The sequence below is a fragment of the Montipora capricornis genome, chromosome 6 (genome assembly GCF_036669925.1).
Source record: "Montipora capricornis isolate CH-2021 chromosome 6, ASM3666992v2, whole genome shotgun sequence".
Classification (NCBI taxonomy): domain Eukaryota; kingdom Metazoa; phylum Cnidaria; class Anthozoa; order Scleractinia; family Acroporidae; genus Montipora; species Montipora capricornis.
In genome coordinates, this window is record NC_090888.1 from 7,638,726 (window position 1) to 7,651,225 (window position 12,500).

Below are 12,500 nucleotides of genomic sequence, written 5' to 3' on the forward strand. Positions count from 1 at the left end.
GTTAAGCCCTGGCCAAACTATCGAACAAAGTTGGATTGAAGGCTTCAACTTTGCTCGATCCAACATTGGTCGACAGTTTGGCCGCCCATCTTGGAATATGTTCGTCCACCATTTTTTGCTCGATCATATGCTGGATAGAGTTTGCTTTTGATCAAACATTACAACCAACAATTCTGTTGAAAACAGCAATGTTGTAGTGTTTTGCCGCTCTTCTAGCAAAGTTGTGTCCTGAATCGAGTCACGTTCGTATTGCTAGCCAATCCTGAATCGCTATCTTATTTTTAAGCCTGGGCTTTTAGTATCATTTGCAACAGAGATGGCGGACAAGGACCAAGGGGAAGTCCACTGCTTGTTGATGAACAGCCAGAAACCTTGATCAGTGAATAGGAATTAAGCAAGGCCATGTCTGTGGGACACTTTTAGCCTACCTAATCATTATCGCTGTTTGGAGATGTCAGGTTCAATAGCGTTTAAAATTCCTGCAAATTGATCCGAGCTCATAATCATCATCCCCTAGGCGCGAATGAATCTTGCAAAGAATATACCCTTTTCTACACGTTCTCTTAATCATTCTTTGGTTTTTCCTTATTTGAATACGTCCTTTCCGTCCTAAAACAACTTCCGTAGCATAACGCTTCGCCACATTTTCAAATTTTGGGCCAACTTAAACTTGAATTCGTCAAGCAATGTTGGATAGTGTTTTGCCACTACGTCAACATTTACATCCAACAATGTTGCACGTGGGATCCAACTTTGTTCGATAGTTTGGCCAGGGCTTTAGGTTTTAGGCCTAGGGTCCATTGTTTCTGTTGTTTGTTCTTTTGTTAAACCTCAAGGGTGGTCTCCAATCAGGTGAGACCTTGTAGGAGCTGCGAGGCTACCGCACACCGCGGTAACCGGCTGTTACTAAAAGTGGGACGGGGACGTGGGACTTGGGACTTGAGGACGCGGGGACGTGGGGACTCGGGGACGTGGGGACGCGAGGACGTGGGGACGCAGGGACTCAAAGACGTGGGGACGCGGGGACTCGGAGAGGTGGGACGCGAGTACGTCGGAACTCGGAGACGCGTGGGGATTCGAGGACGTGATAAACAAATAACACCTGACTCTTGCGCTGAATTGGTTAAATACAATTTTTGACGTTCAACAAGTGTAAAATAATCAAATATGCTAGAGGGTTTGTCAGACCAGTAGCTGATGATTTCCAGCGTCCATGGTTCCTCCTTGCCTATTTTACCGTGAGAGCTCTGGGTAGAGAATAGTTTCACGCAAGGGGTCTTAAACGACGTACTGAGTTTTCAAGTGAAGCTATGATCCTCGCAGTTATGAACGCAATTTTTGCAATTGCGTAAAGAAGTCTGAAAAATTCATGACTTCAACGGGGTTTGAACCTGTGACCTCGCGATACGGGTGCGACGCTCTAACCAACTGAGCTATGAAGCCACTGACGTTGGGAGCAATTGCAAAAATTGCGTTCATAACTGCGAGGATCATAGCTTCACTTCACGACGTTTACGATCCCCTGCGTTGAAACTATTCTGTACCCAGAGCTCTCACGGTAAAATAGGCAAGGAGGAACCATAGACCCTTTGCATATATGGCGCCTAAATTTGAATAACAATACTTTGTACATCCTTAGCCTCGTACTTATGTTTCTAGACAAAGGATTTTTCACATGAATGTGAGGCTTAGGATGTACCTTGCCATTTATGCAAAGGGTCTATGGACGCTGGAAATCATCAGCTACTGGTCTGACAAACTCTCCAGCATATTAGATTATTTTACACTTGTAGACCGTCAAAAATTGTATTTTACCAATTCAGCGCAAAAGTCAGGTGTTATTTGTTTATCACGTCCTCGAATCCCCACGCGTCTCCGAGTTTCGACGTACTCGCGTCCCACCTCTCCTAGTCCCCGCGTCTCCACGTCCTTGAGTCCCTGCGTCCCCACGTCACCGCGTCCCCGCGTCCCCACGTCCCCGCGTCCCCGAGTCCCCGAGTCCCCAAGTTCCAAGTCCCCGTTCCACTTTTAGTAGGGAGCTTAAGCAACGGCGACGGCAACGAGAACGTCACAAATTTGCATATTTAGTGGACAAAAACAATAGCTTTGCACGCCCAGCACGTGCGTTTTTCATTTTTGTCCATTTCTTTGCTGTCGTTAGCAAAGCAACAACGTGAAATTACCAAGTTTGCGGTGTTATGGAGAACGTCAGCACCTGGAGATAAATTTTCATTTTTCTTCATTAAATTAAGCGCCGCTCGTAACGGTTTCATTCCTGAGGGACTGAAACACCTTTGTCATATTAAAAGGCTTGGAATAGTCGCGAAGTGATCGCAATAACGTGAATTTATGTTTTTACATGACGTTCTCGTTGCCGTTCCCGTCGTCGTTGCTAAAGCTCCCTAGTAGGGAGCTTAAGCAACGGCGACGGCAACGAGAACGTCATCTCAAAATATAAATTTGCGTTAGTTTAATCGCTTCGTGACTATTTCAACGTTTTCAATATGACAAGGGTGTGGTAATTCCTCAAAGATGACACCAGTCGGAACGGCACTCCATTTTAGGAGAGAAAATGAAAATTTATCCTCAAGTGCTGACGTTCTTCATAAAACCAAAAACTTGGCTATTTCACGTTGTTGTTTGGCTGACGACGGCAAAGAAATGGACAAAAGTGAAAAACGCACGTGCAGGGCGTGCAAAGCTATTGTTTTTACCCACTAAATATGCAAATTCGTGACGTTCTCGCTGCCGTTGCCGTTGTCGTTGCTTAAGCTCCCTAGTAACAGCCGCGGTAACTTCATCACGGCGCCCTCTGAATCCGATATAACTTTCGATTTTGCGCTTTTACTTGTGCAGCCAAAAGTACAATAGCAAAAATCTCCCAGAATGTTTGTCGGTGATCGTAACTTTTTATATTCGGGGTTAAAAATTAATGTTGTTTTCGTGTCATAAATGTTGTTGCTGATGGCAAAATATTTTATTCTCGATCGACCGTCCGGAAAACTTCCTTCTGCTCTTCCCAAAAACTTTGTACCACTATTTATTTACTTTTGCATCAATATTTGTTTCGCATAAAGCAAGCTAACAAAATCAGTTCCTTGCTTGGTCCGCATTTGTTAGCGTTAAAATAGAATTTTCGGTCCAATGCTTCTGTTTTGAGCGGTATATTGTTTTTGGTCTCCCATCCAGATACTAACCCCGCCGAACGGGGGGGATTAACTTCAGCGAACTATTGTGGCTGTCAGATGCTCAGAGGGCATGCTTAAACTTGTGGTGAAAAGAAGTTGTGAGGGAACTTGAAAATTATCAACACGTCAGCCCAGTAGCCAATGTTTCTCGCTTCTCTTTTATTTGTTATTCTTCAGAGACTGGAATGCTGTAGTTCAATACCACACAATTCAGTGCCTTCTGATTTTCTGTAACACGTACCACAGGCAACCCAGTGTATGCTTGACGGAAGCATCTCGTTATATCTTTTGTATCGAGGAAATGTACAATTATGGTACCCAGACTACTCACGGACAAAAAGTGTTTTTCTTATATCCTTTTTTTAAATACTTTCCTCTCATCCCGCGTTTTAGACTATTCCATATATTCCTCGTTTTAGAATATTCCGTATATTCCGCGTTCAAAATATTCAATATTTCCGTGTATTCCGTATTTTAGAATTCCATGTATTCCGCAATTCCACCATTCCGTTTAACACTCCACCCTTCCATAATAGGGTCACCCCGTCCACCCCGTCACAACATGGCAGGCATTGGGGAAATATACACTTCGCTTTATTCGTTTTTTGTTCGGAACTGGTCGGGCTATCTACCCACAACTCTATTCGATATGGACAAGAAAAGAAGGTACTTCAGAAGTACTTCCCCTCTTGCAAAGATGGCGGTAGCAGAGCGGGTTGAACGGTTGGAAATGTCAACTGTAAAGTGGGACAGCGCATGAAATTGGGTGCCAAAATCAGGTACTTTTTCCACTTTGTCGTTAGATTAAAGGCACTTGTAGATTTTTGCAGTATTCGAAAAAAAAAATGTCGCTATCTTTAAGTCTTTTACTTAAACTTTCACGTGTTTTCCTGTTGTGCACGATCTATTAAAAATATGCAAGGGGTAATTTTGATTTACGATGTGCTGTTAAGGACGTTCGCGCCAAAATCTTCCTACGGTGAGATTTTCTTCATTTCTCGCCTAGAGTTAGGTCATAAAGTACTTACTCCAAAAATGAAAAAAAAAAATGGGGGTCACCGACTTTGTTTCGGAGAAAATGGCAGTGGAAAAATGCCTTAATTTCGAGAAATCGGTCATAATAGAGAGATGTAGTCTCATGTGCTTATCCATCGAAAATCATAAAAATAAACTGTTGGAGTGAAAGTTTCCGTGCATAGGTTTTTAGGAGTGAGATTTTTAGATAATTGTATGCCGCTAGGGATGTGGTAAACAGTAGAGTTTATCCTCGACGAGCGTTTTCGTAAGCTCTATCCGTTGCAACCACTACCAGAATTCGATGGCACGAGGAAAGAAAATGTTAAAAAAAGATAACTTCTTACGGTGAGAATTTTTTCATTTCATCATATTTTGTAGATAGTAAGTAAAGTAAGTGATTCATGATTAAAAAAATAGGGGTCACCGATGATCTGAACGAGTAAAATCGATGTGATTTTGCAAAGCTCTTGGAAAAGTTCGTTTGTCACGCTTTTGCGTGACCTGTCGGGCAAGGACTGGAACCCAAGAGAGGATCGATCGTTGAAGAGATGAAAGGTTTTTACCGAAAAAAACCTTTCTCGAGCATAGCAACGAAGTTTTAAGCAGGGGTCATCTTCATTTGGTTGGTGTTTTGTATAATATCTCTCCATTGCCGTCATGCTCATCCTCTGGAGTGTGTTTTTTGTGAAATTCAATCGCTGATTGTTTCCACGCAGGTCCGCACTATTCAGACGAGGACGAAAATAGTGCTCAATTTTCACGAAAGTAAAGGAAAAGAACTTTAAAAACATGCATTCACTTTGAACTTAAGTTCGTAGGGTAATAAAAACATTAAAAAGAAACAGCCCCATTAAATTTACGCAACGGTTCGTCCTCGAGTTTTCCAAACTTTCAGCCACTAGTCTACTCGATCAGCTACCTTTTCCAGAGCTTTTCCATCCTCCCGCTCACTTCTCTTTGAAGTTTCATGATGATTCGGAAATAAATGTGCCATTCTTTTGCCGGCCTGGAATTTTTTCCTCGGCGTTTTTGTCGCCATGTTATTTTGACTGATGCTTGAAAAACTTGTATGAAAGTCAAGTAGACTAGTGCACGACTGATAAAACCTCGCGAATATCAGTCGTGCAGTAGTCTACTTGACTTTCATAAATATTTTAAATCAATTTTGACTGATCACGATCTTCTCTGATCCAACGCTGTGCAAGACTTATCGTCCACGGTTTTTGCAAAGGTTTTAAAACCCCAACTTCACTAATGCTCGAAGTAATGCGTGACATATTACAGTCGCGTTACCTGCGCAGTAACGTTGCGCACAAACAATTAGCGCGAACGTCCTTAATATTGGCGGCCATATTTGATCTGCTCCTAGGCGTTGAAATGGCGGATGCTGATGCCCACAGAAAAAGCGAGCAACCCATAATATGTAGATTTTGTGGCTCTACAGCCTCGAAAAAGACTAAAAGGCCTAAAAACAAATGAACGATATTTTGGTATTAATGTTGAAGACGACGATGATTATATTCATCCACCGAATGTTCGCCAGGGGTGTGTGCGTTATGCATCAGTCAATTCCAGCAGTGCCCAAAACCCCCCCCCCCTTCCCCCGGGGTGAGGACGGTGAGGACTGGTGTTAAGTATCCATCATAGATTTCTCACATCACATTTTCCTCCAAAATAACGTTACCATGGCAACGATATAAGGCATTTCGTTGAGCCTTATAATCAGGATACCCGGTATATTGTCTTTTTTGAAACAATGGGACGGTGAAATCATACCATATGATGTTTCCATTTAATGTTAGAAATAATCTCTAACATATTTAAAATTTAACAAAATCTGTAGTTCAGTTTTTCAGAAAAATCAGTTTTTTAAAATGTCTCTAATATTTTTTTTCACCTACAGAATTTTTTTAAATTTGAAAGGCAAATGTTTTAAATTAATCTAAAGCTGACATGCAAAAAATGAAAAAAGTTCACTGTCCGGGAGCGGAGATATAAACAAGTAAGGTTGCAAAATCAGGAAAAATGAGGGGTTACAAGATCAGCGTTTATGCATGTGTCACCCGCTCATTCAAGTGCACGTGTGATTGGAGTTACAGGCCAACACAAACGTATTTAAGTGACCATTAAATTGTTTGTGTACACTTTTCGTAGTTTTCATGAATAGAAGATGCATATAATTTATATTCCATATATATAGGGATGAGAAGAAAGGCGAACGAAATTAGGGGTATTTGTTGATTTCTGGTGACCTATTTTGAATGCAAAATGCGAAGTAGTCTTGTTTACGCAGTCTTCACGTCAGTGATTGTTTTGTGATATTAGTTCACCTTATCGCTTTTCTATATTCATATGCTTGAGGAGGCCCGAAAGGGTTTTCAACTGAGCGCACCGCATAAGCCACACCCGCAATTCCAAAAGCTGCTCGCATCAGCTCATGGATTCAATATAGGTTACCAGAAATAAACAAATACCGCTAATTTCACTCACCTTCCTTCTAATTCCTATACATATGGAATATAAATGGACACGAAAACTACGAAAATTGTACACAAACAGTTTAATGGTCACTTAAATCCGTTTGTGTTGGCCTGTAGCTTCACTCGCGCGTGCACTCGAATGAGCGGGTGACGCATTTGTAAATGCTGATCTTGTAACCCTCTCATTTTTCGTGATTTTGCAACTTTACTCGTTTATATCTCTGCTTCCGGGCAGTGAATTTTGTTCATTTTTTGCATGTTAGCTTAGATTAATTTAAAACATTTGTCTTTCAAATTTAAAAAAAATCTGTGGGTGAAAACAGACCTACAGACAATATATCTTGATTTTAAGGCTCAAAGAAATGCCTTATATCGTTGCCATGGTAACGTTATTTTGGAGGAAAATGTGATGTGAGAAATCTATGATGGGTACTTAATACTCTCGGCAAATTTTGTCTTGATATCATTACCCTAACTGTATCTAAAAACAGAATATGTTTATTTGTTTGAAAAAAGGAGAAGCTATTTTGAGCTTCCATAAGAGAGTTGCTAGCTCTGGGTACTAGTAAAGTTCCATTTTCATGGGAGCCCCACAAGGATGACAAGTGCATTGTACCAAGGATCCTAGAGGAAGGCCAGCCAAGAAGAGAAAGAGAGTTGAAGTACGTGAAGATAATGGCAGCGACTCAGAAAGTGGAGAGGAGGCTGAAGATCATGATTTAGAGAAAGATGCATGCAGGCTATTTCACAGGCTTTCTATTATTCTAAGAATGTTCACCAACTTGATCGTGAATTAGCAGTTGTGCTGTGCAAAAACATCTCCACTCAATTTGGCCTCCTATTTATTGACCCTGAAGACATGTTTAATTCAATAATATCAATTGACAGGAATTCACTTTTAAAGTTAGTGGGAGTTATTTTTTTTCCGTTGAGAAGGAGCAGTTAAAAGTTGACAATGGTATCTTTTCCAACAAAAACATTGATGACTTATTGAGGGCAAATCCAGAATCTTATCTTGCTTCTGAAAAATGCAGTGGAAGGCTCAAGTGACACAAGAACAATGCCTGTCAAAAAAGTGATGGCCACTGATCACCTGCAAAGTGTAGCAAAACACAACTTTATCAGTCCAATTACTTTTGGATCCAACCTGGTTATGTATTCAATTGCACACAGCAGAATGGCAATGGATATTTATGGAAAACTTCGTCCGGGGGGTCAATATAACATCATGAAATCCCGGTTAAATGTTTTATCTATGGAGATCTCTGCTATGCCAGATGGAGACATTCTGACTGCCATAGATAATGATCAAGTTTAGAAGTGGACTGTGCGTGTGTACAGTTTTGCAAAGAGATGAGAAGCTTGCAAAGAGATGAGAAGCTTGCACTAAGGTAATGCAAATGCCACAATTTATTATTAAATTTTATGAATCCTACGACCTGCATTATGTTAATTTGTCTATATTTTTTGCAAATTCTCTGTTAAAATTGTCCATTATGGGGACTATTTCAATCATTACCAAATGCCCAACTTTTTAGGACTGAACAGTGACTGAAATGCTTGAAGAAACCATTCTTTAGCTATTACCTGTGTCAATAAACATGAAATATTTTTTTAAAAAATCTTTTTGTTTATGAACATTAACATTTTGCACAATTATGCAGTGGCTTAATTAAACCTTTCGACTGTTTTTTAGTAAAAGTAAGTAAAAAGTAAAGTAAAGTCTGTTTACGAGCCAAGTGGCCCATCAGAGCCAGAGCTTATCCCGGTTTCTGTGGCATGAAGCGACTAGGAGTAATTTTTTACTCCCCTCTGGATGGGATGCCAGTCCATCGCAGGGTTACCCCCAGCGTTTTGTCAGTACCCATTTATACACCTGGGTAGAGAGAGGAAACGTGAGAGTAAAGTGTCTTGCCCAAGAACACAACACAATGTCCCCGGCCCGGACCCGACCCGAACCCGAACCCGGACCACTCGATCTGGAGTCGAGCACACTAACCACGAGGCCACCCCACCTCCCTTAAAAGGCTTGAGATATATTAAGGATGGTGCCTACTATTTTTATTGCTCATACGTTCTGAGCATCTCTAGATACTAGGATTTCCTATGGGTAGTTTAATAAAGATATATTTTTGCGCGGTTTAAAACCATGCGGAGAAAGGAGAACTTAGCAAGTACTCTTGGTATCAAATAAGAAAATTAGGGGTAACCATGCATTTTTCAGCAATAATTAAGCTTCAATTGTGAAAAGAAAGCCATATATTGCTCTGTGTTTTAAAGCTTGTTACAAATATTGTTGCTTAATTATCTTTGAAAAATGCGTGATTACCCCCAATTTTCTTTTCGGATTTCAACACTTGTTAATAACACTTGTTAAGCGTAAACGGCGCAAAAATACCTTTGAATTAGTAGGCACTTTCCTTAAGGTAATTCCCTTGAAATTGTTCTACTATCAAACTTTTTCGGACACTTGGCATGATAAACATTCATGATATGAACATCAAAAACAAAACCATAAAAAAAAACAAAAAAATGGGGTCACCATTCTTGTTTACGCATAAGCAGGCTCTTAAAATGGGGTATTTTTACTGGTTGTGCGTTAAAAATTCGAATCACCTTCATACAGAATAAGTCTTGGTTACTTGAAAGATACAAAATTTTATTTTGAAAATAAAGCTTATTTTATTCACATAAGCAGTATTGCTTCATTTACACCATTTTTGATTGCCTGGTTGTGGGAATAGTGCACTCTTTGGGACAGTTCCATGGTTAGCTTGAAGTCCTCGCCTTGGCCAAAATACACCCAGTAGGGAACTATTTTCCGAAAAAAATTCATGTTCTACTATCAAAGTTTTTTTGTTCTTCAAATATGTTCTTTATTAGATTGTTCTTAGCAAATACCTGGGAAAAAAATCGGAGGTCACCGTGCTCGTTTGGGAGAAAAGGAGCATTTATTTCGCTATCGGGCTTAGTTTGAGGGAAATCTCTTACGTTTTGCACGCGCATGTGCTCATGCGCGCGCAGTAGGGATGCGCAGTGAATTCTAAGGAATTACCTTAAGCAGAATTTTTTCTTCAATTTGTAGTTCCTTAAAATGTCCACACCTCCCCCACGAAAGGTACTTTCTGACACCCCTTCACCCATTTGGAAATTCTAAGGGGGTTTATTGTGTTTTGGTCTTTCTGAGCCCTCCCTCTTCCTGGAATTTCAAATCCCTTGTGTGTGTGTGTGTGTGTTTGTGGAGATTTTTTTTAGTAGTGAGTGTATGGATTTTCAATTTTATATAGCAAGCTGAGCTAGAGTCAAATGGCTGAAAGAGGAGGGGTGGGCTGACTGTTTTCATAATCAACTAACATGTTTGACAATAATTGTACTTGAATGTATACTCTTATTTTTAATTGAGTGGTTTAATTTTTAATTGAACATTTTTATGTTGTGACTTCATCATGTACTTATTTTAAAATTCATTAACAGTAAATGATGACCCAAAAGAGTCCACTTCATTTTAGTTCCATTTTTTTGGCCAAATCACCGAATAGTTCTCATTCTGGGTGTGTAATTGTTTAAATTGTTGTTTTGGTCATTAATTCATTGTATCTGGTTTTCTTGCGTCTTCGTTATTTGTTTTTCATTAAGAGGACTCTCATTTCTATTTACAGACATTTTTTAATTTGGTTGAATGATGTGTTTGTGTTTTAAAGGTTGTAGAGAAATAGTTAAGCCCCATTTGAAAGTACCATACATTTTTCTTCATTTAGAAAGATGAAATTTTGCTCAAAGTTTTTAAAGAGCAAACACGTTCTTTGCAGAAGTGGTAGACGAGAGTTCTAATATGGCTGTCGAGGTAATATGTTTTTAGTATTTAAGCCTTGCGCACACATACAGAGAGTCATTTCAGTGGCTTTGGCAATATTAATGTCGTAACGTGAAAATAAAACGTAATTTACCCCTTGGAACATCGCTTCCTGTGCATTCGACAATTCAAGAGCCGTTTTAAAAAAAACGAAATTATTTACTTTTCTTGTTTCATTTACATTTTACACAGAATGTTCTAGCTTCGCCTCCCAAGAAAAAGAAGACGAGTAATGACTGATGAAAATAATCATGCCCAGTCTAATATATAGAATAAACAGTGCATTATAGCTTACTGTTGTCGTCTCCTTTACTGTATTATTTTTCTCCGGACAGTTGTTAGATTCGGTATTCAAAGTAATGCCTCGAAATAACTTTGCCCAAACATTCTACATTCTATGCATTTCAACGTGATATGATATAAGCATAGAAAATTCCTTACTCGGGCTTTCTCTTTGCCCCCCGCGTTTCGCCCTGTCGCAGTTGCGTATCAATAATGTCACGTGGACGCGAATTTGAGCAGTGATTGGCTAACGGACTGTCGGATTGCGCCATTCAACTTTCGGCGGGAAACGCAAATGACAACCTTGCAAGCCAGACGAGTTTTGTCGCTCGCTCATCCGCTTCGCTTCCGAAAAATCACGCTCCGCTCGGCAAAACATTTCCCCCGGGATCCTCGTAAGGGCGACTTGTGGCAAGTCTAGGGGTGCTGGTTCAGTGGAGATAGGCAAGAAAATGGATGTCGCAAATAATACACTTGGTCAGTCGAAAAGGAGTGTCAGAGTAAGAAGTTATTTTCCTCAGTTATGTTCTGTTATGTAAGTGTCGAGAAAAAAACGTCATTAAGTTTTCCCAGTATTGTACCAATTCGTTGTTTGTCCAACTATTTGTAGCCATCAAGACCAAAGTTTACGATCGAAAATGGGAAAACATATATCGTGTATCCCCACGATCGAAAGGAAATATTTGGCGACTTCTCTTTAAAACTGTTGGGAGAGTTGGTTTCTGAAGACGTCGAAGCGCAAGAACAGGAAGGGCATTGGGTCGCATCTTGCTCCGCATTCGTCAGAGGCAACTTAGAGACAAGGTATGAGATAGAGAATGAGATAGTCATATTTAAAAAATTAAAATAGGTCGAGGTAGTTTCACTGAGTAGAATTTATTGTACTGAAATGGCGGCGACTCGTTTGATTTGTGGCTCCGTATATTTTATGTCGCCGTGGACCTGCCTTTGCTTTCTGCTATTGGTTTTATGTTTGGTTTTGGAACCGTATCAACAGGACAACCTGACTTTTAAGTCTTGCCCCTTAACAAGCGGTAGCAGCAGGGAAGCATCAACATTTAAATCTATAGGAGATGCTTTATCGTGCCGTCGAATTACGGTTGTTTCGCCCGAAAGCCTATTCGCCCGACGCAGATTCGCCCGAAGCTAAAAATGATTCGCCCGATGATACCAATCAATGGTAACAGGTCGTTTCGATCGAAGGTCGTTTCGATCGAAACCAAAAGTCAGTTCGATCGAAGGCAAGAGTCAGTTCGATCGAAGAGTAAATGTTAATAAAAACTACAGTTTTGCAAGCGTATAGATAATAAAAGTTCTTGTGTTGTGTAATGTTTGCACGAAGTAATAGGCGCGACGGGGAAACGCGGTGTTCAAAGGATGTGCTTCGTTGTTGGCGTTTCTTTCTCGGCGTTCCTGTTCGGCAATGGTCACTTAGCCATTCGCGCTTGGAACAGAATCTGTGGAAACAGACGGCTGGCGGTCATGTTCCTTGAAGACCAAGGTTCAAGAATGTGTTTTCCACAACTCCGAAGTTAACTGTATCAGGAAATATTTTTAAACAGATTTGATAAATAGTAAGTTCAATACACTTAAGCAATAGTTACAGTCTTCGATCGAACTGACTCTTGTCTTCGATCGAATCGACTTTTGTCGATCGAATCGACCTTCGATCGAAACAAC

At 40.3% G+C, this 12,500-nt stretch overlaps 2 protein-coding genes and 1 non-coding gene across 4 annotated transcripts in view; 2 read left to right on the forward strand and 1 right to left on the reverse strand.

Annotated features, from left to right (window-relative positions):
• The window catches only part of LOC138051401 (tetratricopeptide repeat protein 28-like), a 695,954-nt gene that overhangs the window by 259,964 nt on the left and 423,490 nt on the right, over window positions 1–12,500 (forward strand). The window lies entirely within an intron of this gene.
• Window positions 1,371–1,443, reverse strand: Trnat-cgu (transfer RNA threonine (anticodon CGU)). Its single transcript has one exon. It is a non-coding gene; the product is annotated as a tRNA-Thr (tRNA).
• Window positions 1,969–12,500, forward strand: part of LOC138051406 (uncharacterized) — a 45,474-nt gene continuing 34,942 nt past the window's right edge. The window contains exons 1-4 of one of the 2 annotated variants that reach the window (XM_068897597.1): window positions 1,969–2,031; window positions 2,407–3,967; window positions 10,444–10,529; window positions 11,431–11,624. In XM_068897597.1, the coding sequence (XP_068753698.1) occupies window positions 10,518–10,529; window positions 11,431–11,624 (206 nt within the window). In that variant the 5' untranslated portion in view covers window positions 1,969–2,031; window positions 2,407–3,967; window positions 10,444–10,517. Of the gene's footprint in view, window positions 2,032–2,406; window positions 3,968–10,443; window positions 10,530–11,138; window positions 11,321–11,430; window positions 11,625–12,500 lie in introns of those variants that run through there. The other variant, XM_068897596.1, reaches the window with a different exon arrangement.